Raw genomic sequence first — 24,439 nt, 5'->3', positions numbered from 1 at the left:
TGAACAGGAAATCAACTCCAGATTGCCCCTTACCAGAAACCCCAGGTGGTTAAGTCAGAGCACTGCTTTTGGTTCACTCAGTACACTGACAAGTTACTGTTAGTTTTGCATCATTCCAGTCAAAGACTCTACATGGCTCATAACACAGAAACCCAGGCTGAAGAACAAGGTACTACCAGATTTAAGGTTTGCTTGAGTATTTACAGGAATCACTTTTTCTCACCCAAGAGCCTCTTTCACAGTAGCTCAGCCCAAAAGTCAAACACAACGGAGGCAACTGGAACTTTTGTACCTGTTCTGCCACTATCTGGGAACCAGCACCATGCTATACATATGCTCAAACCCAGCCTGCTCTCCAGGTGAGCCTTCTGTCTTACCTTCTTATACAGCTCCCACAGACGATAGTAAAACAGGCGGCAGGACAAGCACCCAAAACGCAGGTAGGGACTGAGTCCGGTAGGGCTGGCCAGCAATGAATTGGCATTCATCCTTGGTCTTTCGTAATTTGCAACCCATGCCTAGATGGATTCAGAAGAAATAAGCCAAAACCCCCATGTATTTGTGGAAAACTGCTAAGGGCAGGTCTCTGTGCAGGTAGTGAGGTCACTCAAGTCTGACAGCACAGTCTCTTTTATTCACTTCCAACCACTGCTGGGAGAGATCTCTAGTGGGCAATCCCAACCCCCATGCTCCATTCAAGAAATGCAAATCCTTTGCTCCAGGATTTAAACCAGTTAGTTATTCTAGCCAGGAAAAGGATTAAATTTGCTCTTCACACAGGAGCTTATTTATAGCTTCAACACTTCTGAGGGATACATGCTAATACAACTGTTTATGTCCAGGTATGTCTGTCTTATTTCACAGACTAGAAAACAAGAAAATTGGGGAAATTCAGACTTTGTGGAGCATTGTGTTGAACATTTAGTCCCCCTTCAGCACAAGTATTCATGCTTTGATTTTTACAACTACCACCAAGCTACTCAGCATTAAAGAAGAACAAGCTGGTTAAAACTGAGACATGCCTCTGCAGCTGGGTCACCTTTCACTACTTTGAAATTGTTTGCCTTGTACACTGTAATCAAGAACACATTGAAATAAAGCTGGTTATTTCACCAAGGGGCTCAAGGAACACCAGTCAGTCAGACAACCTATTAACAGGCTGATGGACAAGGGGAAGATATTCTTTTATAAGCATGTACTCGCACTAATACCTCAGCTAAAGATAAAAAGAGATGGTGTGCAGTGTGCAGCAGAGACTGAACAACTTACAGAAGAATTCCAAGTTTGCACTCCTCTAAAGGAAATGGAGAAGTAGAAACAAAGAAAAGAATCCTCTCTGCTTCAAACAGCAGCATTGATGATATACAGCTCTAATTCTCTGGGCCTGAGGAAGTCCAGGAGCTACCTGCTCCACACACAACCCAAGATCACAGAAGTACTCCAAAATACCAAAAACTTCTTTTCAGAGGCAAATGCTATGACCACTGCTAGGAAAGGCAGGGAATAAAGTAATGGGAAACACTCTACATATTTCATTTGGAGGCACAGTCTACAGGAATTGCCACTTAAATAACAGGGGTTACCTTTCTTTCCAAGTGTTTATCCAGCCGCGCCAGGGCTTCCGTCTCTCCTCCTTGCCAAACTGCAGGGGCAAGACCATCTGTAGGAAAGCCTGAGAAAAAGAACTTTGTAAGACTGGAAACAATGCCTAGACAAAGGGTACAGATATCGGATTAGGCATTGATAACAGCAAGACACTACATATTACATTTGTCTAACGTGACTTGCTGCTCTAATCCTTGTACAACAGACAAATCAAGTGGAATATGGGGAGAGCCTGCTCATGACACTGCAGTATAAGGGCCTCTCCCTGCAATGCTTCAGGCAGCTTTTCAGTGACTTTCCCCATTGCTCCCTGCCAGCACTCTCTCCAGTGTGTTGGCACTACCCACAAGGCTCTGCTCCAAAGGCCAGAGCAGCTGGCAATGGAACATCTGCTCCACAGCTCTGCCCTGCAAAATACCTTGCCACTGACATCAGCAGCTCACTAGACAGCCTGGCTGCTCCTGGTGAGGCTCCTACTCTGCTGAAAGCTGGTGCTAGGGAAGGCACTGGAATAGTGCTAAAGAACCAGCAAAAAGAGGGAAGCAATAATGCAGGCTCCCTGCACTGCTCTGGGCTGACAGAGGAGCCTTCTCTGGCAGCAAGCAAAGCAGTGTAAAGTTACAGGCAGTCACATTAGGCCAACCAAATAAAGAAAGTACCATAAGGTACAAGGTGATACTTCCTATATATCTGGTATGGAGCCTCCAGTCACAGATGTGCAGACAGCATTCTGCATTAAAATCCTTCCTTCCCTTGCATTTAGATTTACTTCCCTGATGTAGGTGTTGCATTCCCCATGCCTCAGCCATTCATTCTCCTTCTCCAAGGAAAATACAGGACAATAAAGCACAGCTGGAGGAAGGAAAAAAGCTTCTGTAGAATCTTTTGTCTTACTAAGCTCCCATATTAGAGCTGCTGGGCAATAAGTGAATGAAATTATCTAAGCCTGGTACACAGTTAGTTTACCTCTTCAGACCTGTTACACAACACGTCTGAGGTGGCAGTAGAGGGAAACCAGCTGGCGAGGACATGAGATACTGATACAATGGTTACATGCTCAGTATAGCAGAGAACCTAAGGACAGATGCAGAGCACATCAGAGCAATGCTAAGGGAGATGCTGGGCATCAGCAGCAGTGCAAGGGACACCAGTGTGTTATCCCAAGGTCCAGCACTCACTGAAAACATTAGCCTGCTTCCAGGGCTAGAGGCAGCCCAAGTCAGGTAAGAACATGTGCCAGCAATCAGAAACAGTTTCAGCAGATCCCATTTCAGCTGGCAGTTAATCCTTGCTCTTGACACATACCCAGCTCTTCCAGGGATGGGACCCCATAAACATCATCATGGTTCTCCTGAATGTCCACTTTACATGTCTCCATCTGCTGACTTATCACAGTGCTCACTGGCTTCTTTGGGAGCTCCATACGGCTAATGATGGCCTGGAAGCGCTTGTAGGTGAGGGGTGGCTTGTGGCCATTCAGCTCAATTATTCTGGAGATAAAATAAACATGGTGAAACAACACAACCTCACTACCACAGAAGACAGAAGGAAATGACATCCAAACTGTACCCTACTATCTCTGCTCAGGATCGCCTTTCACTTTGGATACAAAAATCCTTATAGACCTACCTATCACTTGATGCATCCTTCAAAGGGATATTAAAACTGACCAAAAAAAAATCCCAAAATACATCAGAAAACAAAACACCATATACTTACTCATATCCATAGCAAAAACCTGAAAAGAGCTCCAGCTGAATCAGGCTTAGCATCACACCTTCCAGAGCTCCTCATCACACCCCTGTCAGATATCTCAATCTGATTACTGCTTTTCTGGCAAATCCTACACCTGCATCTGTTCCCCTGACACCTTGTGATACCCTAACCTGATTCTGACCTTAATTCCTCCCTGTATGACACAAAAGACCCTGCCTGTTAGTGACCCCTTCTCCACCTATCTTAGATGAAGCAAATCCCAGTTTGCGTCACTCCTCTGTCCCTGTGATTAGGAAAATCACCACCCTCCCTCATGCCATAAGGTCATGAGCAGCCCTGTCTTACGCTATTCACCTGTGTCAGATCATGCCACAGAAAGACAGTCACAAGTCCTCATCCCTCTACTTCCCTAAGCATCCACAGTTTGCTGGGGCCACGCAGTCTTATTTCTCCTGGGACAGTAAGCTTTGGGAAGCCCCCTGAAGGTAAGCTTCTCCAGGCTGAGAGATACCATTTTTAATCCCTCTCCTGGAGGGAGAGGAAGGAGTTAATATAAAAGCAGACAGCATAGGGATCGCCAGCATTACATAAAGCTGAGCCAGCCAACCCCACAGCTCACACAGGAGCTGCAGCACAACAGCGCTCCCCACCCATTACAATCAACAGCTTATGCAAGGGGCAGGCTTAAAGCTGGGTGTTCCGGAGGATGCCATGTGCCGTCCCTTCCCCCGAGGCCGCACGTGTAGCGGGGCGGAGCGACACGCCGGCCGCGGGCCCTCCCGCACGTGTGTGCCGCGGTGACCCCGCCGCCACCCGCACCGGGAGCCCGGGCCGAGGAAGGAGAACCTCACCCACAGGCAACACGGCTGCACAGATTTACAGTGAAGCCACCTGCAGTTTCCTCCTGAGCTTCTGCTTTGAAGTTGTAAACACTGGGAGACAAAAGACACTAACAAACAGGAAAGGGTGGGAGGACCATTGGGATTGCGCACAGAGTACAAAGCACTGTACATTTTTAGTGCCGGGTTATGAACACGGCCATGGCATGGGCACAGCACTCTGCCACACCCCCACCCTGGCTGCTGTATTTGTATTTGCCTTACAGCCAACTTGTCCTACATCACCACACCAGAGGTCACCTCCTCTGCTTTCCCACATGCACTTTTTGGCTCTCTCCGCATAACACCTTAGACATTGCAAGAAATCACAGAACTTTCATGAATACTACCCACCACAATCTTCTGTGTGGCTTGTTTTGAGCCCTGGAGCCCTCAAACAAGATCAGCCAAAGATTCCCAGAAAATCAGTATTGCCGCTGGAAGAGAAGTGAGGCATTTCCAGTCACAGCACTGGAGAGTGAAGAGGTTCAATTGCTTCCATAGGAATTCAGAGCTTAAAAGAGAAAAAGTGACAAAGCGGCACCGTGTCTGCTCTGAGGTGCTTGGGATGGGGGCAGGGAAGCTTCTTTCACACTGCCTTTGTTTTCAGTCTTCCTCCATAGATCTGCTGGGGCTGCAGCTCAGTTCGAGATCCAGATCACTATACCACATCCCAGATCCACAGGTGCCAATGCCTGTATGTAATATCCTCAAGATTGTGAATATGAATCACATTACCTGGTACAGCTCCCAAATTCCTAAACAGACAGTTATTGGATCTGGGACACAAATCATTTAAGAAAGGACTGGGACAAGATGCACATTTCACGGCACCTGACACTGGCATAATGCATAAAATCTGGACCTTTCACAATACTGCCATGAAAAGCAGTACTGTATATTTGCTATTGCACTATATATTGCATTATTATACCACACATACTGGGTATTGCAGTACTGTTCAGCCCTCTGTACAAAGATTTGTACAGGAAGGTACTCAAAGAGGAGTCCTTTCCATCTTCATACTGTCCTTCGAATGCAGGCTGCACAATCTCACAGGACTTTCACAAATGAGGAAAAAAGGGAGGTCCCTTCCCAGGATTTAATACTCCTGTTTCATCTATCTCCCCCAGCACAACCCGCAGACTGCATACGGCACTTGTTCTTCAAGCCTTCTTGAAGTTGAACAGAGAAGAGCAGAATCGCTGTATCCATCACACAGAACCTAACTCTAGCTAGTGAGCACACACAATGGCTGTGCTACCAAAGTAGCACTAGAACACCCTGCACCACCTGACAGTAGTACCGTGATACCACAGAAGTTATGAGGGTCTTTTTGACCGCCAGTCACACTTCACCTAAAGAAAGCAGGCAACCAAAACCTGACCAAACATAGTTAGTTCCAGCACTGCTGCAGTAAGGTATCCTACAGTCAGTCACCTGTGACAGCAGAGTGTCTGCAGACTAGAATGCACACCCTCACAGGTGTAAGCTTCTGACTCATGCTCCACAGCAGGATGGCTAATGGACTAGGGAAAGCTGCTTGTCTCAAAAATCTGATACCTCAGCTCACTTACAAATAACAGGGCCAGGTTCTGGCAAGGGACTCAAAGTACTCCCCCCACTTCCTTGCATGAGGAGGAGCTGGCTGCCAGCACTCGGCAAGCAGGCTGCTCAACGCACCCCAGGACCAATTCACGCCGACTAGTTAGTTAGCCTTGCCAGCTTATGCAATTGCTCTGATCTAAATCCCTGCTCCAGAGAGCTCATGTAAGGCTACATGTACATAACACAAGGGGTATTTCTACAGATTCAAAGAGATGGAGAGATAACCAAGAGATATGTCCATCCAACAGATGCTGAACAACAGACAAACAATTCAACTTCTGCAGACACATACTGAGCAGATGAGAGATGAAGGCTGGGTATCTGCACTGGGGGAAAACACCTGACAGCAGAGCACCATGCAAGACAGAAGAGGATAACAAGATCTGTCAGGCAGAAGTTTGATGTAACCTTCTTAGATGAAAATAACCCACCTTTAGCCCAGCGTACTGAACTGCAGAACCACTAAGGTATACATGCTTCTCCAGTGCTTGGTTAGGATGTGCTTCTATTCAAACACGTTTAACATTTCAGCCTTAGGCTAGGCTATTTGATGAAAAGATGCTCCTGCGTACATGCTACAAACATACAAGATTACTGTTCTTTTCTGACCTAAACCACTGCCCCTGAATAACCCAGGCCTGCCTGGGATTACAGAAACCAGTGTGCTGACCATCAGTAAGCACACTACAAAGAATTTAGATCCTAAGGAGGAGAAAACAGGTGGATCCAGAGAAGAGACAAAACAACCTGGCAGCTGAAAGTTGTCAGATAGAATAATAGTCAAGTTAAGGCTTTGAGCAGGCTAGGCTGACATCCAAGAGATTGTATTTTCTGTCTGACTTCCAACAGCTTGAACATCGCTAATCTTGACTGGGAATTCCCAGATTTTCTTAGGCGTATTTTTCAGCATTGATGCTCATTTTTGATAGCACTCCCCTGTTCTGGGGGAGAGCAGGGGAAAGATGCTCTGATATTCACATAGCTCTGCTGGCAGTGCCAACAAGGGGAACACTGTAGTCTTTCTACTGGGTAAAACTGGTCAAATTCACAAGTTAACTGAACAGGCTCTTGGCAGATGTTTCGAAGGAGCTGGTGGAGGCAGTCCTGGAGCACCACGGCCCCACCTACTGCCTCCCTGGCTGTGGTGCCATGTCAGGGGGTGGCAAGCGGAATCATTTATGTAGATGTGGAAGTTTAGTCTAAATTGCTTAAAACCAGGCTGACAATCTCATTGGAAATCTGATTAAAGTAGGATGAGAAGTAGGATGTACCACCAGGTATTATTACCACTAGCTAACTATGCAGGGAAAGCATTAGGGTGAGTAGAGGGAGAACGCATACTGCGAGTGAGAAGACTAGGCACACAGCTGGATGGTGATACACTTTGAGGCTCCCAGGAGAAATACAGTATCAGAACTGTATTACCACCTGCTGAGAAATCTCAGAGATGCCAAGAACCAAGAAATGTCAGAATAACTGAAGACTTCAACTGCGTCCACACAGACTGGGTAGCTGTCAGCCAAAACCCAATTTGCTAGTTGCCATAAAGGACTGCTCCATGAACAACTAATCAAGAACCCACAAGGAGAGCCAATTCATGATTTGGTCTTAGGCAGTGCTAAGGTATAGCTGAAAACACTAGTTATCACTTGCCTGCACAAACTATGGCTTTGGCATGAACCAACACATTTCCAAGAGCAACAATGACTTATTTCAGTAAGAGAAATGCAAAGTGAGCTAAGCAAAAAGAACAAGCTAAGATGCAGATCACTGAGAGGCTATGATGCTGAGGGGGGGAAAAATCAAAAATTGCACACAAACCATGAAAAAACATTTCAAAAAGATCACAAGAGTCAAAATAATTAAAGAATAACATCAGCATATATAACAGAAGGCAGAATCCTTCAGAAAAATAAAGACAAAGACAGAAAAGCAAATACAACTTTAGATTTTAAAAGTGTTTCAGGGGCATCATGAGGAGGAATGAATAGAGTCTGGTATGTGCACTAAACAGATGGGAAGGAAACACTAATAATAGAAGCAGTGAATGCATGAGTATATGCAAGATGCTGATGGGTTAATTTGGCCTTGGTAAAGGGAAGTTGCATCTGAAAATCTATTAGTGACATTTGAGCCTGGGGCAAGGGAGATTCAGTTGATATATCCTACATGGATTTTGAGAAGCCATATGACCAGACCTTTCACTGAAAAAATTTTAAAGAAACCACAGTAATTTGGGATAAAGGGAAAAGTCCATGCAGACAGAAAATTGAGATAGAAAGTAGAGAAGGAATCCATTTTTCCAACAGGAAGAGAAATAATACACAGAGCTGAGCTGGGGCTTGTGCTGCTCAAAATTTTTTATAAAATATCGGGAAGGGACTAAAAAGAGCATGCTTACTAATGCAGTAAGATACCTGGGATAGCTAAAGATAAAAGGCAACTTAACAATTTCCCTATATACCAGATGACCAGCTGTCAAAATACCGGATGAAATGCAGTGCTGGTCATGTTGTTTCTCCATATGCACAGCTATGCAATCTTAAACTTATTTATACAGCAGCAGCCCTTCAAATATCTATGACAATTCTGTAAGGAAGACCCAAGCCACCCGTTTAGTGTTTAGCAGCACTCAGAAACAACAAAAGTAACACTACTGTTAATAGAAGATAGGAAACATTATAGTACTAAAAATCCATGTCTCTCCCACATTTTGCACACTAGTTAGTTTTCACCACTGTTGCCCATCTCTAGAAATATCCAGAAGTATAAAGAAAGGTTATGAGATACACAACAGATTCCACCTGAAAACTTGAAATAAACTAGGACTCTCCACCTTAGAAGACAAAGATGACACCAGGAACAATGTGAGAGCCACAGACATTGAAGGGGTGATAAAGGGGTGACACTGATAATAAACATGGTCTTCTAATGCAAAAATTAGAAAGCAGCATCTGCTCATCAAACAGTTTCAAGAAGAATACCCCTCACTCACAAGACAAACATTCCAACACAGCATGTGCTAACTGCAAACCTCCTTCCCATGGGAAGTTATGGATGTTAAGGTTTATAGGAGAAAATCTACATTCAACATTATTGGCACAAGTTACATAAAAAAGGGGGAAAAAAAAAGGAAAGAAAAAAAGCAAGCAACCTGTAAGAACAGTACATCATTGAAGTCAAGCATACCTCAGTGCCTTAGGTGAAAGGCTGCCTCCATTGCTTAAAATCACATGCATATAGAGATTATATACATAATAAGTAAATATGTAAAACAAAGCCCCTCCATAGGAAACACACAACAAAGACAAGGCATTCAGGTTTTAGAATAAGGTGAGTTTGCCCCAATCTACCTTGTTTTACTTCTTCCAGCTGTCCTGGCATATCCATCAATTAAAAGCCCTACCTTCATAACCTGTTTGAGACAACAGCTCAACTATCTTTACTACAACGAAACAAAAAAAAAGCTGTCCATACAGTGAGGACATGCTCAAGGAGAGCAATCACTTGGACACAGCTGAGCAAATTAAATGACAGTCAAGTGCAGAGTTTAATAAGCTTGAGGCAACACCTCTGTGTACATTCGCGTCACTGTGAGCGCTCTGACGTGTTCTAATCAAAAGTGCAAGTGTGCAGAGTAATCCTTCTAGGCTCACACAGGATGACTGATCAATGTAATGAAGGTGACTGAAGGCTTCCCAGACACAACAATCTCAGCCTAGCCCAGACAGCACCTCTGCCTTTGCTATCCCCATACCTGTCCAGGTCATAGAGGGTGTGGGAGTTCTCTATCACCACTTCCACGCCAGCCTCCTTGGCCAGTTTGATGATAGCTGCATCCCTCTCCTTTCCAAAAGGCTCCGAGTCATATTCAAAGGTGAGACGAGTGACTCCCCATTCCTGCAAAAAGCACAATACACCCAGCTGTCAAAACAGAAAACTCTTTCTAACCAGCACAATTACAAACAAGAATTTCAGAATTCCTGGGCATTGTTAAGTCCTGGAAGTTTAGAGCACGTTCCTGTGAGGAACAGCAGTCCAGATTTAACATAATCAAAGAATCAACAATTTTAGCTGTAGCAAACACATTTGCTATGCAAATTCACAAAAGTCAGGTTTAACATATCAGAGCAGGTTGAGTTCTTCTCTATTACTGCTTAAGTCTCAGCTCAGTCCTCAAGCCTAGAAACACTTTCTTTTGTTGCACACCTTGTTTCGTTGCACATGCTGTCCCAAAGTAAGCCTACCATCCTGTTCCAGCATTTACAGAGAAAGGATTTCAGACAGTTCTTTCAATACCATTTTCACTCAAAAACTTGCATTTTGTAGTGGAGACTATCATTAAGAAAAACTAATACTTTCTAAATTTTTCCCAATGTGTCTTTAAAGACATCACATCTTAGGGAACCAGTGTCCAATCCAAAGAGCAAGAAACAGGGTAGTAGGAATGCAGGACATAGGATGGCAATTCAGTGAACTTTTCTGGTCTGCACAGTAGAGTGTGATACTGCAATTCAGATTTAAATTAAAGTCCTGCCTTTTTCAAGTTATTTTAGAATAATAGAATGGTTTGGATTGGAAGGGTTACAGATTACCTAGTTCCAGTCCCTAAAGTTTACCCTAGTCAAGCCATGCACCTATTCTGATCTTCATACTTCTAATAGATCCCTCAAAAATTAAATTGAACAGGCCTTATGAAATAGCATTCAGCCTCTTCCAGGCTTTTCTAGAGCACAGATTGTTCTCAAAGTCTATGGCCTAGTTTTCCTCAGAAAATGAATCCTATGAGAAATGGTTTCATGGTTTCCACAGTGACCCTCCCAACACATCCATCAAGCAGAGCAGCAGCCCACAGATTTGTTTAGCAAACACTTCAAAGACAGCTAGAAATCTATTGACACTTAAAAAAACCCTACACAACTAAGATGCAAACCATATTCTCCATATGAAGCAGCCTAAGTCAGTTGTAATACAGGAAGCTTTTCCACATCCCAAACAGAAACAAAGCACAAAGAACAAGTCTGGTTAGTTCACTAAAGAAAAATAATGCCAAACATGGGGAAAGGGATTCAGAAGCAGAAAACAACTGCACAAGTCCCATTATTTCCCAAACCTGAAGATTTAGTCCTAACAATAGCTTTAGGAAGGACAGAGAAATAAACCAGTTATGTACCACTGAAGGTCCATCTTAGAGACCCTCCACTCATTTTTCAAAGTAAGAACATGGTAACACCGTAACTCAGAGCAGGGGTCAGACAGATATGTTCCAGGCCCTGCCCTGCTCCTGTGTGATTTATCACCTTAATTTTAAACTTCTCTTTCTTTTAGAAGAAAAACAGTATCAGCTGGAAGGCTTGCAAAAGATGGATTCGGTTTTGAAGAAATACATATTACTGCCTTGGAAGAATGGAATGGAACTGTTGCCTAAAATTGAGGAAAAAAAACCTTTTGAGACAATATTAGTATAGATAAAGTAGCAAGCAGTTCTTTAATGAAAGAAAAGCTTTTGTTAAAGGACTGCTCTCTACTTTATCTATACTAATATTGTCTCAAAAGCTTTTTTCCCTTGATTTTAGGCAACAGATTGGTGACCCAGATGGGACAAGGGACCAGTGAAAAATCGTGGCACGTTCAACAAGAGGATTGTTGAACATGTAAGGCTTAGAGAAATTTTAGGTAGGCGTCCAAAACTTTAAATTCATGTATTTCCTACAGTTTTGAGAAGGCCACTGTTCTGTGTGATACAGTAGTACCCAGGAAACAGAGTACAACCAACCAGAAAACTTGTTAGCTGTATGACAGTAAATTGCTGCAGATACATAAAAGAAAAGGCATGGCTGATGAATTGTCTCTCTGCATCTAGCCTATAGTAAAGAAAAACTGTTGGGGGAAAAAAACACGAGAAAGGGATTGTGAACAAACAATACACTTTGATAGAAGAGGTAAAATTACAGACATTTGTTCAGACAGAGTGAGACAAAAAACTTCTGCAAAGGTTAACACATTGCTAACAAGTACGCTTCTAAACAGTATCCATGCACAGTTAATGCCTTAGCAGCAACTGTTAGTGGCAACAGCTCAGCTACTGGCAGCAGGAGCAAAAATTGTATTAGGTCTAAGTGTTACATTACCATGTGACATAACTCTCCTTCCCTGACAGCAAGGCACAAGCTGCTGTTAATTCACTGTTCAGCAGCTCTGCAGAGGCCTGAATCCCCATGAAAGCCAAAGATTTATCACGTAATAGCGTAAACTTGCCTCTTACGTGTTTCAGCTCTGTAACAGCACATCTGAAATATCCATCAGCTCACCTGCCCAGGTAAAACAGACTGCAGCAAAAAGCACCTCTGCCTGATTCCACAACCATCTCTCCAAACCTCAGACTCTGCCAACTACTTTCTGTTCTTTAACCAAAACAAGCATTTTTCTCCAACAAAGTTTTAATTATCTGTGAATACCATGAACTAAAATAAAGAGGTCATGAACTACTAATAGCCAGAAATTATTTGCAGATCAAAAGACAAAAATAACCCAGACTCTGAAAAGGCTAAAAGCAGCACATAATTTGTATAACTTGTTAAGATGCAGAACCTGAAGCACGTATCAGTACCCTTTCTCACCTGTGTAGTCCAATTCCCCTCCCCAGTACTATTCTGCTCCAGGAAATACACATCAGAACCATTTACTGGAGGAGGGTACAGATTCAAGTTTACCTCTCTGTCTCAGTAGCTGGTCTATAGCAGGCTTTGGAGACACCAGTTCTGTCCACTAGATGTACAGCACACTCCACACAACAAACCCAGCTCATAAGACTATAGGGAATTGTTTTTCTCATTTAGTTTTGACAGTCTAGCAGACCCTGTCAAAAAGCTTCAAAGACATTAGAAATACAATCTTAGAGCAGGACAGAGAAGAACAATACTGCTTGAGGAGCCTTGATATTCAAGGATATGCTCTTATCAGCCCTGACATCTGTAGCACTGACATAGCAGTTTGGAAATGTATCCCACTAATCCATCATTGACCAACAAGGTAACAGCATATTTCACATCCTAAAGGGTTCATCAGCAGGAAGTCTGGACTCAAGCCACATTCTGCTGCTGAGCTGACTGAACTGCAGCCTTGAACAGAAGAAAAGGAAGGTCAGATAACATAAAAGCTTCTGAATTTTGAAATTTTAACTCAAAGTCCTCTTTGCAATTCATAAATATCAATGTGCTTTTCCAGTTGTCTGTAAAGGACACAGCAGACTTCCCAAGTAAAAAACTGCAGGACAGCACAGAAAAGTCAGTGTGTTACAGTGCAGCCCTGCAGGCAGTGGGTCAAGACCACCATCCAAAAGAGAAGCTTGAGCACCCTGATACTTGGTTGCACTTTACTATTACATTTCTTCGCTAATCTGAGCTCAGGAGTGGATTTGGCTCCCAAGCTGGCCCTTATGGATAGCAGTCAGTTGTAGTCAAAGAAAAAAGTATGGTTTAGTGAAGAATTAGTTATAGTTAAAGACATGCCAAGGGAATCTCCAGTCATTAGTACGTGAAAACAAGTTTAGCACCAGGTCATCAATTTTGCTTCACTATGCTCCAAAAAATTATTCTCTTACTTTAAAGAGTCTTGGGAAGACATCTGTTGGCTGCCCTCGCACAACAAACAAGCGAGAATTCAGTTTCCTTAAACTGTTGTCGAGATCTTCCAGGGACTGGAGAAGAAATCTGCAGAGAAGAAACAATAGCAGTTAGTGTCAGTCAGATCAGTTACTGCAAAAAGGCAAATAAGAATTTGCATGGAACTCCAGCAAACCTACAGCATCAAATCCAACTGGAATTCAGGTAAGAAACAGAAAACAAGTATTCATATTCATCCCTGGTCTGTCTAACACCTGCTGTGAGGTTGCAGCAGCAGCCATCTCCCATCCATTCATATGCTTTTTGTGCTTGTCCAGATGCAAGAGGTTTCCAGGATTTTCTTCTTCCTGAAAGCCCCTTCGCATGTTCTCCCTCAGAGCTGGGAGAACATCCCTGCTGGCTGCTCTCTCCACATTACAAGATGGAGAAAAGTATAAACCATGTAATTCCCTACTGTACATTCTTTCACAGGTTTTGGGTCAAGGAGGGATTTTGCATATGAAGTAGAAAAATGTTGATGCACTACTCCAAAGAATGTAATGAAATACTGCAAGAACTGTGCAAGTTTTACAGTTCTGGGTACAAATACACTATGTCACAGAAGAGAAATGTACTCTCCTAGCTTAACAGGAGTACAAGACTGAGCACCAAGATCTCCTGAGGTAAGAATAATCTGTCTTTAGAATAGCTGCAAAGAGAACTGCAATTCATCTTCCACCATGAAGGCACATAGATGAGAGCACATCAAAGCATTTACCTATTCCCTGTCACCCCAAAACTCTAAAGAGCCATGTAAGTGCTTTCTGCATTTAACTGACTGATCCTCCAGTAAGCTATAAAACGTTAAATGTATAAATAATCTTTCCCAGTCACACAGGTGCCCCCCACACCTACATAATTGTTTTATTTAACTCTGCAAAAGACATCAGCTTTAAAACTTTAGTCTCTCCTCAGCACATGGCATTGCTGGCAAATTTGCAACCCTTTCTAAGTGAGCCTGCCAATCTCTCCCTTTTCCTCATGCATACACACTCACTCTGCAGTGTGATCTGTGAGGCACGAGGATCTGCAGCAGCTCCTTTAAGACCACACCTAGCTAAGGAAAGCTAAGCTACAACTGCACTTCAAAGTGGGGGTTTCCACTCTCCTCAGCTGCACTGCCCCTAATGTGAAGTGCCAGCCTACAGATAGAACTGGCTCCCTCTGCAAATCCTGAGGGAGAAAAGGACGTGGTTCCTGGAAAGAAGGGTCCGCTGTCAAAGAGCAGAACACCAAGAACCAGGTCCAGGTAACCTAAACAAAACCACTCCTCTAGCCCACATTCCACCTATTAAATAGGAATATCAACTTTCTGAAAATTTAACAAGCATTAGTCCTACATGGCTCATACATGCTGTGCAGTTAAATGACAAGGAATTTTCAACATGACAAATTTGTGAGAACTAGGTAAAACACAAACATTTGCCTTTGGAGAACAGGACTCTGAATACAAGTATTTACATTAAAAAAAATTAGTGAAGCAAAGTCAAGTCTCACAGTGGGAACCAACAGAACTCTGGTCAACATAAGCAACTTGCTAATACATTTTTACTCAACAGCCAATGGTGCTAGTTTCTGACATCTGAAGTAGGCACACACCTCCAAGAAAACATTATTTTAAAATTGTCACTTCCTCATATATTCCATGACTACAACATCAAGAAGACCACTAACTGCTACCCTCCCTCTGCAGTGCTGGTGGAAACAAACAAGGATTAAACAGATCAGGAATCAATCTGTTGTGGCATCACTTTGGTTTTTCCAAATGAGGACAAGTCAGCAACAACAGCAGCACGTGAAACGCATCTCTGCCGCCTGCAGAAAGTCTGGTCTACAGAAAGAGCACTTCAGGCTCCTACAACACTTATTTGTAACAGACTCTACAATTTTTCATCATTTGACTATCTACATTAGGTAATTTATGCACATTTACAATTTTTATGTCATCCTCTGATGTGGGGTTTTAGAAATGCTTAGGTATCACTTGTACTATCCCATTCCTTGAGATGAAGCTAAGGTGCCCAGCAGAAGCAGTCAGTTGCTACAATCTCCCTAGCGCACAGCCACACAACATTTTAAAGAGCTCTCAAAGGATCTTTAGCCAGGTGGTTGTCCCGGGGTAGTGTGAGGGCTGGGGGAGAGCTGCTTCACGTGCATGCTGGGGAGTCTTGCCACGGAGAATCCCTATCTGGATTGGGTTTCCAAATGTTCAGGCAGCTGAGACCTCACACAACAGCGTTATGTAATGTTAGTGGCTACAGGTGTATGAGGTCTTATTCTCTGCACAGACATGACTCATGCCATACATTTTTCCAATTGGAGACAGTGGGTAAAGCCCACACACATCTTCCTCTCTACCTTCTTGGCAGCAGCCAATGGATATTTCCGTAAAGATGTGTGGCGTGGGAGGCACGCAGCTGCGTGCGCACGTGCCTACGCGCGCTAGGCAGGCAAAGGGCAGAGGGAAGGCGTGGAGCGGCCACGCAGCTCCGGCGACTCTTTACGCTTGTCTCTAAGTCCAGGGAGCAGCGCCTCCCAAAGCTAAATATCCCCATGGGTTGCTGCTCTCATACATTCGCCCAGCTGGTAAGGAGAAAGTCTAATGACATTACGTAAAGTTGAAGACATCCTCCCACAGTCAGGTAGCAGCTGTGCGAGAACCGCGGTGAGGCCGAGCGGACACGGCACAGCTCTCCCGCGGCGAGGGCCGGGGAAGCGGGGCGCGGGTCAGGCCGGACCGGACAGGGAAGCGCGTGCTGGCACCACCGCTGACGCGGCCCGACCCACGTCGCGCCCAGAACGCTGCGGTGCCGCGGGAGCGCTCCCGCCGCCGCTCGGTCCCACCCGCGGCCCGGCGCCACTCACCGCCAGCGGTTGATGCCCACGGCGGAGGAGGCGGCGAACCATGGGTCCAGGATATAGATGCAGCGGAGGGACGTTGCATCCCGTAGCGCCTCCTGCAGCGCCGGGTTGTCGTGGAGCCGCAGCCCGCGGCGGAACCAGTGCACGGAGCGGCACAGGGAGGGCGCGGGGCCCAGCGCGGCCGCCGCCATCGCCGCCGCCTCCTCCCGGCGCCGTGGCCCCCGCGCGCAGCCTGTGCCCGCCCCGCCGCGTGACCGGAGCGCGCCACGGCAGCCAATCAGCGCGCTGGGACAGCGCGCGCGGCACCCGCGCCGCTCTGCCGCCCCCCAGCGGCCGCGACTGCCGCCGGCGGGCGCCGTGCCCTGAGCCCCGCACGGGCCGCGCCCACCGCACCCAGGCAGCGACCCCCGCCTTCATTCGGCAGGCGCGGCCGGGGCAAGGCAGCATTAAAAATAATTACAAAAAAATATTTCAAGGATTCCAAATGGCTGCCTGCATCAAAAAAGATACCTGTGGTCATGAAACCTGGTACCCTCTCAAATTAAACAGGAACATATTCTGTGTAGACATGGAGTCTCTAGGTATGGCCGTGTAGTATGCATGGGGCAGGGTATGAAGCAATGGCATGGACTGCCCAGGACCGCTATCCAAATAACTCCGTATGTTTGAAGGGGCCAGCTGGTGCAACATCACAGCTCACCACAGGATATTGCTGCTAACCCCTGGGATGAGAAATCACTGCACAGAGTATTGCATAGAACCAGATGGCAGGGGGAGAGATTTCTGCAGAACTAACTGCTCAGCAGCAAGTTCCAAACAAAGGGATCGATGCAACTAAGCAAACCTAGAATTTTTTGCGTTGAACAATTTGCTGAGCTGGCCATGGGGGTGTTTAAAAGGAACAAGCCAAAAGACAAACTGCAAAACACCAAAGGAGATGCAAACTAGGTATAGAACAAGTATCCCTAAACAAGCCCAGTTAGTAACAACCCCATTTTCAAACACAAACTTACCCCCAACACAGAGGGTAAAGAGACATGTTGTGAATTCCATGTTGTGTACTGGGACTTCAGAGTAACTTTTCCCCTCCTGCTTGTCATGGAGAGGCCGAGCTCACTCTTCCATGAGAATGTCCACTGAAGCGAGTCTGCTCTCCCTCATGGGATGCAATGCAGGGGGAATGAGAAGTTTAATTCCTGAGTCTTGGCATGCTTTGCTGAACTGAGAAACCAGGTGCAGAGCAACACGGAAAAAAACCTCGGAAGGATGTGATACTGACTCTTTAGAAAGGAGATTTGGAGGCACTGCTGTTGCTTAAGACTTGTACATAGCTAGAAGGGAAGGAATTTCCATCCTCTACACTGAATGGGGCAACAGGAATGACAGCTGTTGCAAACACCTTTTACGGCAGAACAATTTACTGAAGTCAAACTCAATCAATCTGGCTACTTGCCTCTTTCTTACCTGGAGGTTCAGGATTTTATAACTTCAGACTGCATTCATTCACTTAATTCTAGATCCCTAACTACATAAAGCTCCCACTCCAGTCTTTGTCTGCTAGGAGCCCACCCTCCCTTCCCCTGCCCAGAGATGCAAATTTCCCAGATTAGGTCAATAGCAACATCCATTTTAAAAAACAATCACAAAACCCCCCAATTGATCTCTGTAACACATGCTCTTCTCAACTCTGATAGGGGTGAGATGCCATAGATAAAACACAATCCAGTAAGGTCTTTGGCTCTGGTTCCTGACACAGTTCCCCATACATTTTGCAGGTGAATTTTTTTCCTGATTCCTGGTCTTCTCCTCAGGAGGCAATGAGCACCAAAGGTTATCCCCTCAGGCACAACAATGGAGATGCAGGAGCTGCCTACACACCAGTCTCATTTCTTTCACTGCTTTTGACATTAGGATCCTCTTGTACCTTTCTCATCTCCAGTCCTTTCACCCATGTGTAGGCAAAGGAGCCCCCCAAAACCATCAAGTTACTTGTCCACCACAAGAAGCTCTTTGTGTCCTCAAAGTAGATAACAGCCAGCACTGTTTGGGCACAAGCCTTAGCTGTCCCAGACACATTGTGGGTGAGTGGGCTAGTGAACTTAATCTGAAGTCCAGTCACATACCCAATGGCGAAGCCAAACACTCCCCCCAGGGTCATCACGCCCCAAAAACTGGGGCTCCCTAGTTTGTCAAAGTGGTAGAGGGTGTGGAACTCGCCCAGCAGCATCATGAGTGGGAAAAACAGCACACAAGCATTGACGTTGTTGTAGAAGGTCAGGTGCCAGATGCTACCATCCACCACAGGCAGCACCTTCTTGGTGTAGATGGCATTGAGAGAGACACACAGGCTTGCCAAGATCCCAAAGAATATACCTGTCCATGACAGTGTGCCCTCTGCTCCTTCCTGGTCAACACCCAGCCAGAAGCCACCTGCAACCAAACAAATCAGGCATCATCTGAACAACTGCTGAAACACTCAAAACATAGCTAGAAATTCATCATCTACCTTATTCTGAATAATCACAAGCACAAACAGACAGGCTTAAGGGTTTTCCCTTTCTATTAAGTGAACCCACAAAATGTCAGGACTAGTGTCCTGGAAAGATTTATTCTGGGAGCACAGGTAATTTACTGTGCAGGTAGTTCAATCTCTGCGGACTAATTTCCACACTGAGCAGACACCACAAGTTTAAAAACTATTATTCCAGCTAGTCTTTGCATACAGGTAGTTTTCAGGAGACTGTGATTGTTTTTTAATTGAAAAGGCAGCAAACTGACACATGGGTAAAAAATATGCTTCAAGGTTTGCGGGGAAAAAAAGCCTCACAGGCTTTGTTCTTAACAGGAAGGAAAAGACAGGTAAGAAAAGATGGAAAGGTAGTAAACACATGGATGTAATATTAAGAAGCATGGTCAAGAAAAAAATCACAATTCAGAAATTGTGTGCAGAATCTTCAACATATTAAACTTTGATGGGTAATGCACTCTTTAACTGTCTCCAAAACAGGAGCTACAGGCTTTGTGTCTCCTTATCCAGCTCATAAGCAAAACATAAAAGGGGAGATGAGCTACTGAAGGAGCACTGCACCCTGTTTTCATAAACTGTTTCACGTTGGAGGTTGTCTGGCAAGTTACCTGTAAAGCAGCCAACACGCTTTAAACTAAGCCCAAATACAAATTGGTCCAATGCACTGACAGGAAGGGCTTTGTGTCAGGCCATAGAGGATGCTCAGCTATGCTGCTCTAGGCAACAGTGGCAATGCTCTCACACCAAAAGGAGATGGAGGGATGGAGCTGTAGAGAAACCCTGTAAGCCTGGAAGACAGTATAGTCCTGGGCAACACCTAAACAAAAGATTCACTAAAGCCAACCAACTGCCTGCATCACTTGAGTGGAAAAAATAGTAGTTCTGTTCCTGTTCACCTGTTCTATGGAGATGAGATTCTCATCTGAATCCATTCACTTGCCTAAGCACCAAAGTGAACACATGTCCACCTGGAACCAGACTGAAATAAACATTCCACCATTCTTGGCATCTTAAATGACCTTCCAGTGGAAGATAGCTTTTGGCATTACCAGTGCCTTTGGAATTAAAAGGCTAGAAAGCATCCCCATTAAGCCAGTCAATGCTCTGCCCTACATCCTAACCACATAACGAGATCTTCTGCTGGTGTTTTATGCTTGGCTTAATCAGCTAACCATTCATCAGCCTGTCTGAATTGGCTGGCTCCACTGTACGGGCCCAGTGGTGCTGACATATTGTTACCAGAGTTAATAATGAACAAGCACTTGGGAACAGGGAGAAAACCACCTGCTGTTTTATGGCCTGAACGGGGATAAAAGAAGGTAAGGCAAGTTAACCTTCATTAGAGGCCAGAGAGGTTTTAGTGCTCAAAGGAAAACGGGAACCATGGTCAAGTACGGGTGATTTCCTCTCAACGAGTTATCTCCATCCTCCAGACATGCAGTGGGTTGCCGGAGGCAGAGCAGGGCACGGGCCCGGAGCCGCCCTACCTCACCAGGGAGCTGCCATGCAGGTGGGGATGACTTCCCAAGGGAAAGACACCCCACCTCCATCTCTCTGGGGTTGGCTGTGGGATGGATGCAGCCCCTTCTGCTTCCCCTCACCTATGATAACTCCGCAGGCCAGGAGGGCGTAGAGGGAGGTGGTCTGCTTGAGGAGCACGTAGGAGAACAGCACGTTGAAGACAGTGGTGAGGGAGCGCCCCACGTTGTAGAAGGCCACGCCGACGTGTTTGAGGCAAAGGTTGTTGGAGGTGACCATGCCGATGAAGACGGCGGAGAGAGGCAGGACGCTGCGGGACACCTTGGGGTCGAGGCGGAGGGCGGGCAGGCCGGAGCAGGGGGGCCCGCAGGCCGCCCCCAGGCTGAGGCCGAGGCAGAGCGTGGCCGTCAGGGCGCACTGGAAGAAAGTGACGAAAAGGGGGGCGTCGAGACGCAGCGACGGGCTGTCCAGCAGGTATTTGTTGAGAAAGACCATGGCGATGGAGGTGAACCAGTAGAGGCAGACAACCACGGCGATGCGCAGCGCCCGCAGCAGGAAGGGCGCCCGCCGGCCCCCGCCGCCCTCCGCCGGCAGCAGCGCATCGGGGCCGCCGCCGCCCAGCGCCATCCGCAGGATCCCCGTCCGCGTCAGCTGCGCCCTGCTCATGGCGGGCCGGTCCTCAGCGACCGCCACCGGCCCCCGCCCAGCCTCCCGCTTCCGCCCGGCCCGGCCCGGCCCCGCCCCGCGCGGCCCGCAGCGCCGCTGCCCCACCCGCCGCCCTTTATTCACGCCCCGCGGGCGCCGCTCGGCGCCTCCTCGGCCGCGGCGCCATGTCTGGGAGGGCCCGGCCCGACCCCCGCCCCGCCCCTCCCCGCCCCGCCTCGCCTCGGGCTACGCGGCGGGGTCAGCGCGGGGGGTGCCAATGTGGGGGGTGTGAAAATGGCCTGTAGAAAAGGATGCTCTTTAGTGCTGGCTGCTTGTATACTTCCAAGCCTATTCAAAAAGAAAGGAAGTTTAATCCGTGAAACAGATAGCAGCGAACAAGCCAGCTCCGAGTGACCCAGCTGTTAGAAAGACAAATCACTTGTTAAGGCTTAGAGCTCGACATATTCCAGGGATCTCAGACCTAGGGGCAGGCTAACAAAGTTTGGGAAGAAGGATGTGCCACTGATAGTGGACACAAAGAATGCAGAATTTATGAGACACAAGGACATTTGGCAGAATCCCCAAGATGAGGAAGAAACTAACCAAGACAACTCAGCAACTGTGCTGCATCAGCTCCAACTGGGTAAAAGGGTGAAATCTTGGCTGCCAACTCAAGAAGCTCATTGACCCAAAAGAAGAGATAGACTGACCATGCAGACTAATTAGTATTAACCAATATAAGATAGAATGCTAATTAATAAAAAACTAGGTAACCTGTGGCCAATGAACTACCTTTGTTCAATAGTGAAACATTTGTTAAAATGGTGAAAAGTTTTGGTAGTCGTGGTGTTGGCTTTGTGGATTTGCCACCCAAGCACCCTTTCTGCACACAACTGGAAATGAGTCAGTTACCTCGACTCTGTGTGGGTTGGCCTCTTGCACATGGGGTGAAAGAACCTACTTTGGACAACAGGAACTGGCAGCGACTGGGGCAGTTTAGCAAGGAACAATTCCCCCACATGGCCTCCAGTCCCCCCCCCCAGCCAGAAGTGAGGGGCCTCACAGGAAACCTGGGAAGGGGCTGCCCACTCATGGTCCTTAGTGGTCAGCAGCACTGAGTCCATGCTGGGCAGTGATCGACAGGAGGGACTGGTAGTGATCCCTGTGTTGGGAACAGCACTGATCTGCTGGCACGTGTCAGCATCCTTTGTGTGCTGGTTGCAGCAAGTGGGATCTGGGTGTTGAACATGCACAGGTTTGCTAATACAGTTTTTGTCCACAACCCACACAAAGCACAAGTCTGTGCTCTGCTGCCTAAGCCTTCTGTACAGAAATAAGATTTGCATTTTTACGGTAAATAAAACCTTCCCGATATGACCCAAATGAGATAGGCATGGTGATGTTGTGCAAACAGCTCATAAGGACAGCATAGGGAAGTGTTGGCTGCCTAGTTCCCCTTCCTGCAGTGGTAACTTTGAAATCTAACCAGGAAAATGTGTCTGCCAATGCTACTAACCTCTCTGGTACTGATGTGCAGCCTGTGCTGAACTCTGCACTACCTTGCTACATTGCAAACAATACAGGGGGTAACTACTTACAAGGTTACCTGGGTACTGGGATAAGCTGCACACATTCTCATGCTAAAACAGTTACCCCACAGTCCCACATCATCATTCCAGGTATAAAAGACACATCTGCCCATACTCACATGTCAAAACATCCCACCTTCTCTTAATGGTGCTTTATAACAACAAAGCCTTTTCAATACCAAATTCTAACATGCTGTGATTTCAAACTGCTGAAAAGGATGAAATAAACTAAAATTAATGACAGATTCCATGTGGCGGGGGAGGCAGCAGTGAGCTCTGTGTCAACCATTGGTCAGTATGATCCCCCACTCCTTATTTCAGCTGAGACTGCTGCAAAGTGTCTGGTCTGCAATGTTCTGGGGCCCAGCAAATTGTAGAGGACATAATTAAGAGGACTTTGGAGGCAAGGCCAGCAGGTTTAATTGCCCACAGAGTAGTCTATGCTCTTACAGTTGTGAAGGACAGAAGGATAGTAGGGGTTGTGGAGAGAAAAATTATGTATTTAATTAGAGCAATTGATGCGGCTGGAAAATATTTCAGGCATAACGTGCTTTTCTCAAATCTCTGAAGGCACAATTGGTTATTTTTTTCTCCCACCTGCATCAGCTGCATTGGTTTTGTAAAAGATGCTGCTTTTCCTCGCAGCCCTTCCTCTTTAAACAGCCTATGGGTGCTGATGGAAATCACATTGCCTCTGGACAGAAAAAGTTAGTGCCTGTGTGCTTGCTTTGGGTTGTCCAAATGCTCTGCAGGGTGATGGAAAATTCTCTGTGTGTGCTGGGCACCATCTCTCATCCCTGCATCTTATGATGAGCTCCTGGTAGAGCCCTTGCAACCCCAAGTGAGTTTTGCCTGCTCACCTCACCAACCTCCCCTCTCTGCCTGCCTGCAGTCAGGAATGCCTGCATACATGGTGCTTGCCTGAGCTGACATGTGGTGTGAGATTCCATGGATGCAGGCCTGCAGCTCCTGCCATGGAAACAGCAGAGGTCATGACTCTGCAGAGGAGCTGGCATTCAGGCAGGGAAAGCTGCTATTGAAATGATCGATCGGTGTCCCCTCTAGCTCAGCTATGCTTTGATTCTGCTGGTAGAAGTGCAGCTAGCACTAGTTCATTGCAAGCTTCCTATCCTGTGGCCCTTTCTGTTTACCTTCTTCCTGTGCCTGGTCCAGCAGTCCTCCCATAAATGGCATGGTCCAGGGAAGAAGAAGAAGAAAGCAAACAGCCTGGATGTGGGGCACTGCGTTGGTTCTAGAGGTCCCCATGGCCTGTTACATACCTGTGGCTTCAGCATTGTACATTTGTCTTGAATTTCAATGAAATAACCTCTTACACCACTCACCATCATCATGGCATGACTAGCTTGCACAGAACTGGCCCCACTAATGTTGCAAGAATGATAGTGCCTCTGGCAGAATCAGAGCCAGATATAGATGATTTTCCCCCCTCTCTGCCACTTGCTGGTGTTGTTCAAAGTGCCTTCTCTAAACTAAACACAGAAGCTGGAGGTGGCAAAAAAACCAGACTTCAATTCCATCTTCTCTGCTCATTCAGTGCACAGAAGATTGCTTTGTCCTGCAGAAGTTTGAAATATCCCAATCAATAAAATGTTGATTGCTTCTCCTGGGGGATTATTCTACAGCCGTATCACACATGTATGGCACGTTTACGTGGGAGAATTGACCAGAATAGCTCTCTCAGCTCTGCCAATATAACTCCATGGTGCTGACAGTGTATTCCAAAATAAAAGTGATTTATTCTGAAATAATCAGGTAGTTCTGTGATAGTTATGCTGGTCAATCTCCCTAGGCAGAGTTTTTCTACAGCATGGTTGTGACAAGTGCTTTGAATAGAGGCTTTCCAAG

At 46.1% G+C, this 24,439-nt stretch overlaps 2 protein-coding genes across 4 annotated transcripts in view; both read right to left on the bottom strand.

Annotated features, from left to right (window-relative positions):
* The window catches only part of CRY2 (cryptochrome circadian regulator 2), an 83,255-nt gene that overhangs the window by 5,608 nt on the left and 53,208 nt on the right, over positions 1–24,439 (bottom strand). The window contains exons 1-6 of one of the 3 annotated variants that reach the window (XM_071558448.1): positions 18,707–18,746; positions 13,411–13,519; positions 9,565–9,707; positions 2,911–3,095; positions 1,584–1,672; positions 378–518 (exon numbers count right to left, since the gene is read on the bottom strand). In XM_071558448.1, the coding sequence (XP_071414549.1) occupies positions 378–518; positions 1,584–1,672; positions 2,911–3,095; positions 9,565–9,707; positions 13,411–13,519; positions 18,707–18,714 (675 nt within the window). In that variant the 5' untranslated portion in view covers positions 18,715–18,746. Of the gene's footprint in view, positions 1–377; positions 519–1,583; positions 1,673–2,910; positions 3,096–9,564; positions 9,708–13,410; positions 13,520–16,336; positions 16,571–18,706; positions 18,747–24,439 lie in introns of those variants that run through there. The other 2 variants (XM_071558446.1, XM_071558447.1) reach the window with 2 other exon arrangements.
* SLC35C1 (solute carrier family 35 member C1) lies at positions 17,332–21,050 on the bottom strand. Its single transcript, XM_071558449.1, has 2 exons — positions 20,462–21,050; positions 17,332–18,763 (listed from the first exon to the last, which is right to left on the bottom strand). Exons 1-2 carry the CDS (start codon positions 21,003–21,005, stop codon positions 18,204–18,206), a joined length of 1,104 nt encoding a protein of 367 aa, XP_071414550.1. The 5' UTR covers positions 21,006–21,050; the 3' UTR covers positions 17,332–18,203.

The sequence above is a fragment of the Pithys albifrons genome, chromosome 6 (genome assembly GCF_047495875.1).
Source record: "Pithys albifrons albifrons isolate INPA30051 chromosome 6, PitAlb_v1, whole genome shotgun sequence".
Lineage (NCBI taxonomy): Eukaryota > Metazoa > Chordata > Aves > Passeriformes > Thamnophilidae > Pithys > Pithys albifrons.
This window is presented reverse-complemented; position numbering and strand designations above follow the sequence as displayed.

Bases quoted from the DNA above. Each gene is read 5' to 3' on its own strand.
- SLC35C1 (XM_071558449.1), bottom strand. From the start codon at position 21,005: ATGAGCAGGGCGCAGCTGACGCGGACGGGGATCCTGCGGATGGCGCTG. The intron at 18,764-20,461 runs GTGAGGGGAAGC...GTTTGGTTGCAG, and splicing joins GGCCTGCGGAGTTATCATAG to GTGGCTTCTGGCTGGGTGTT.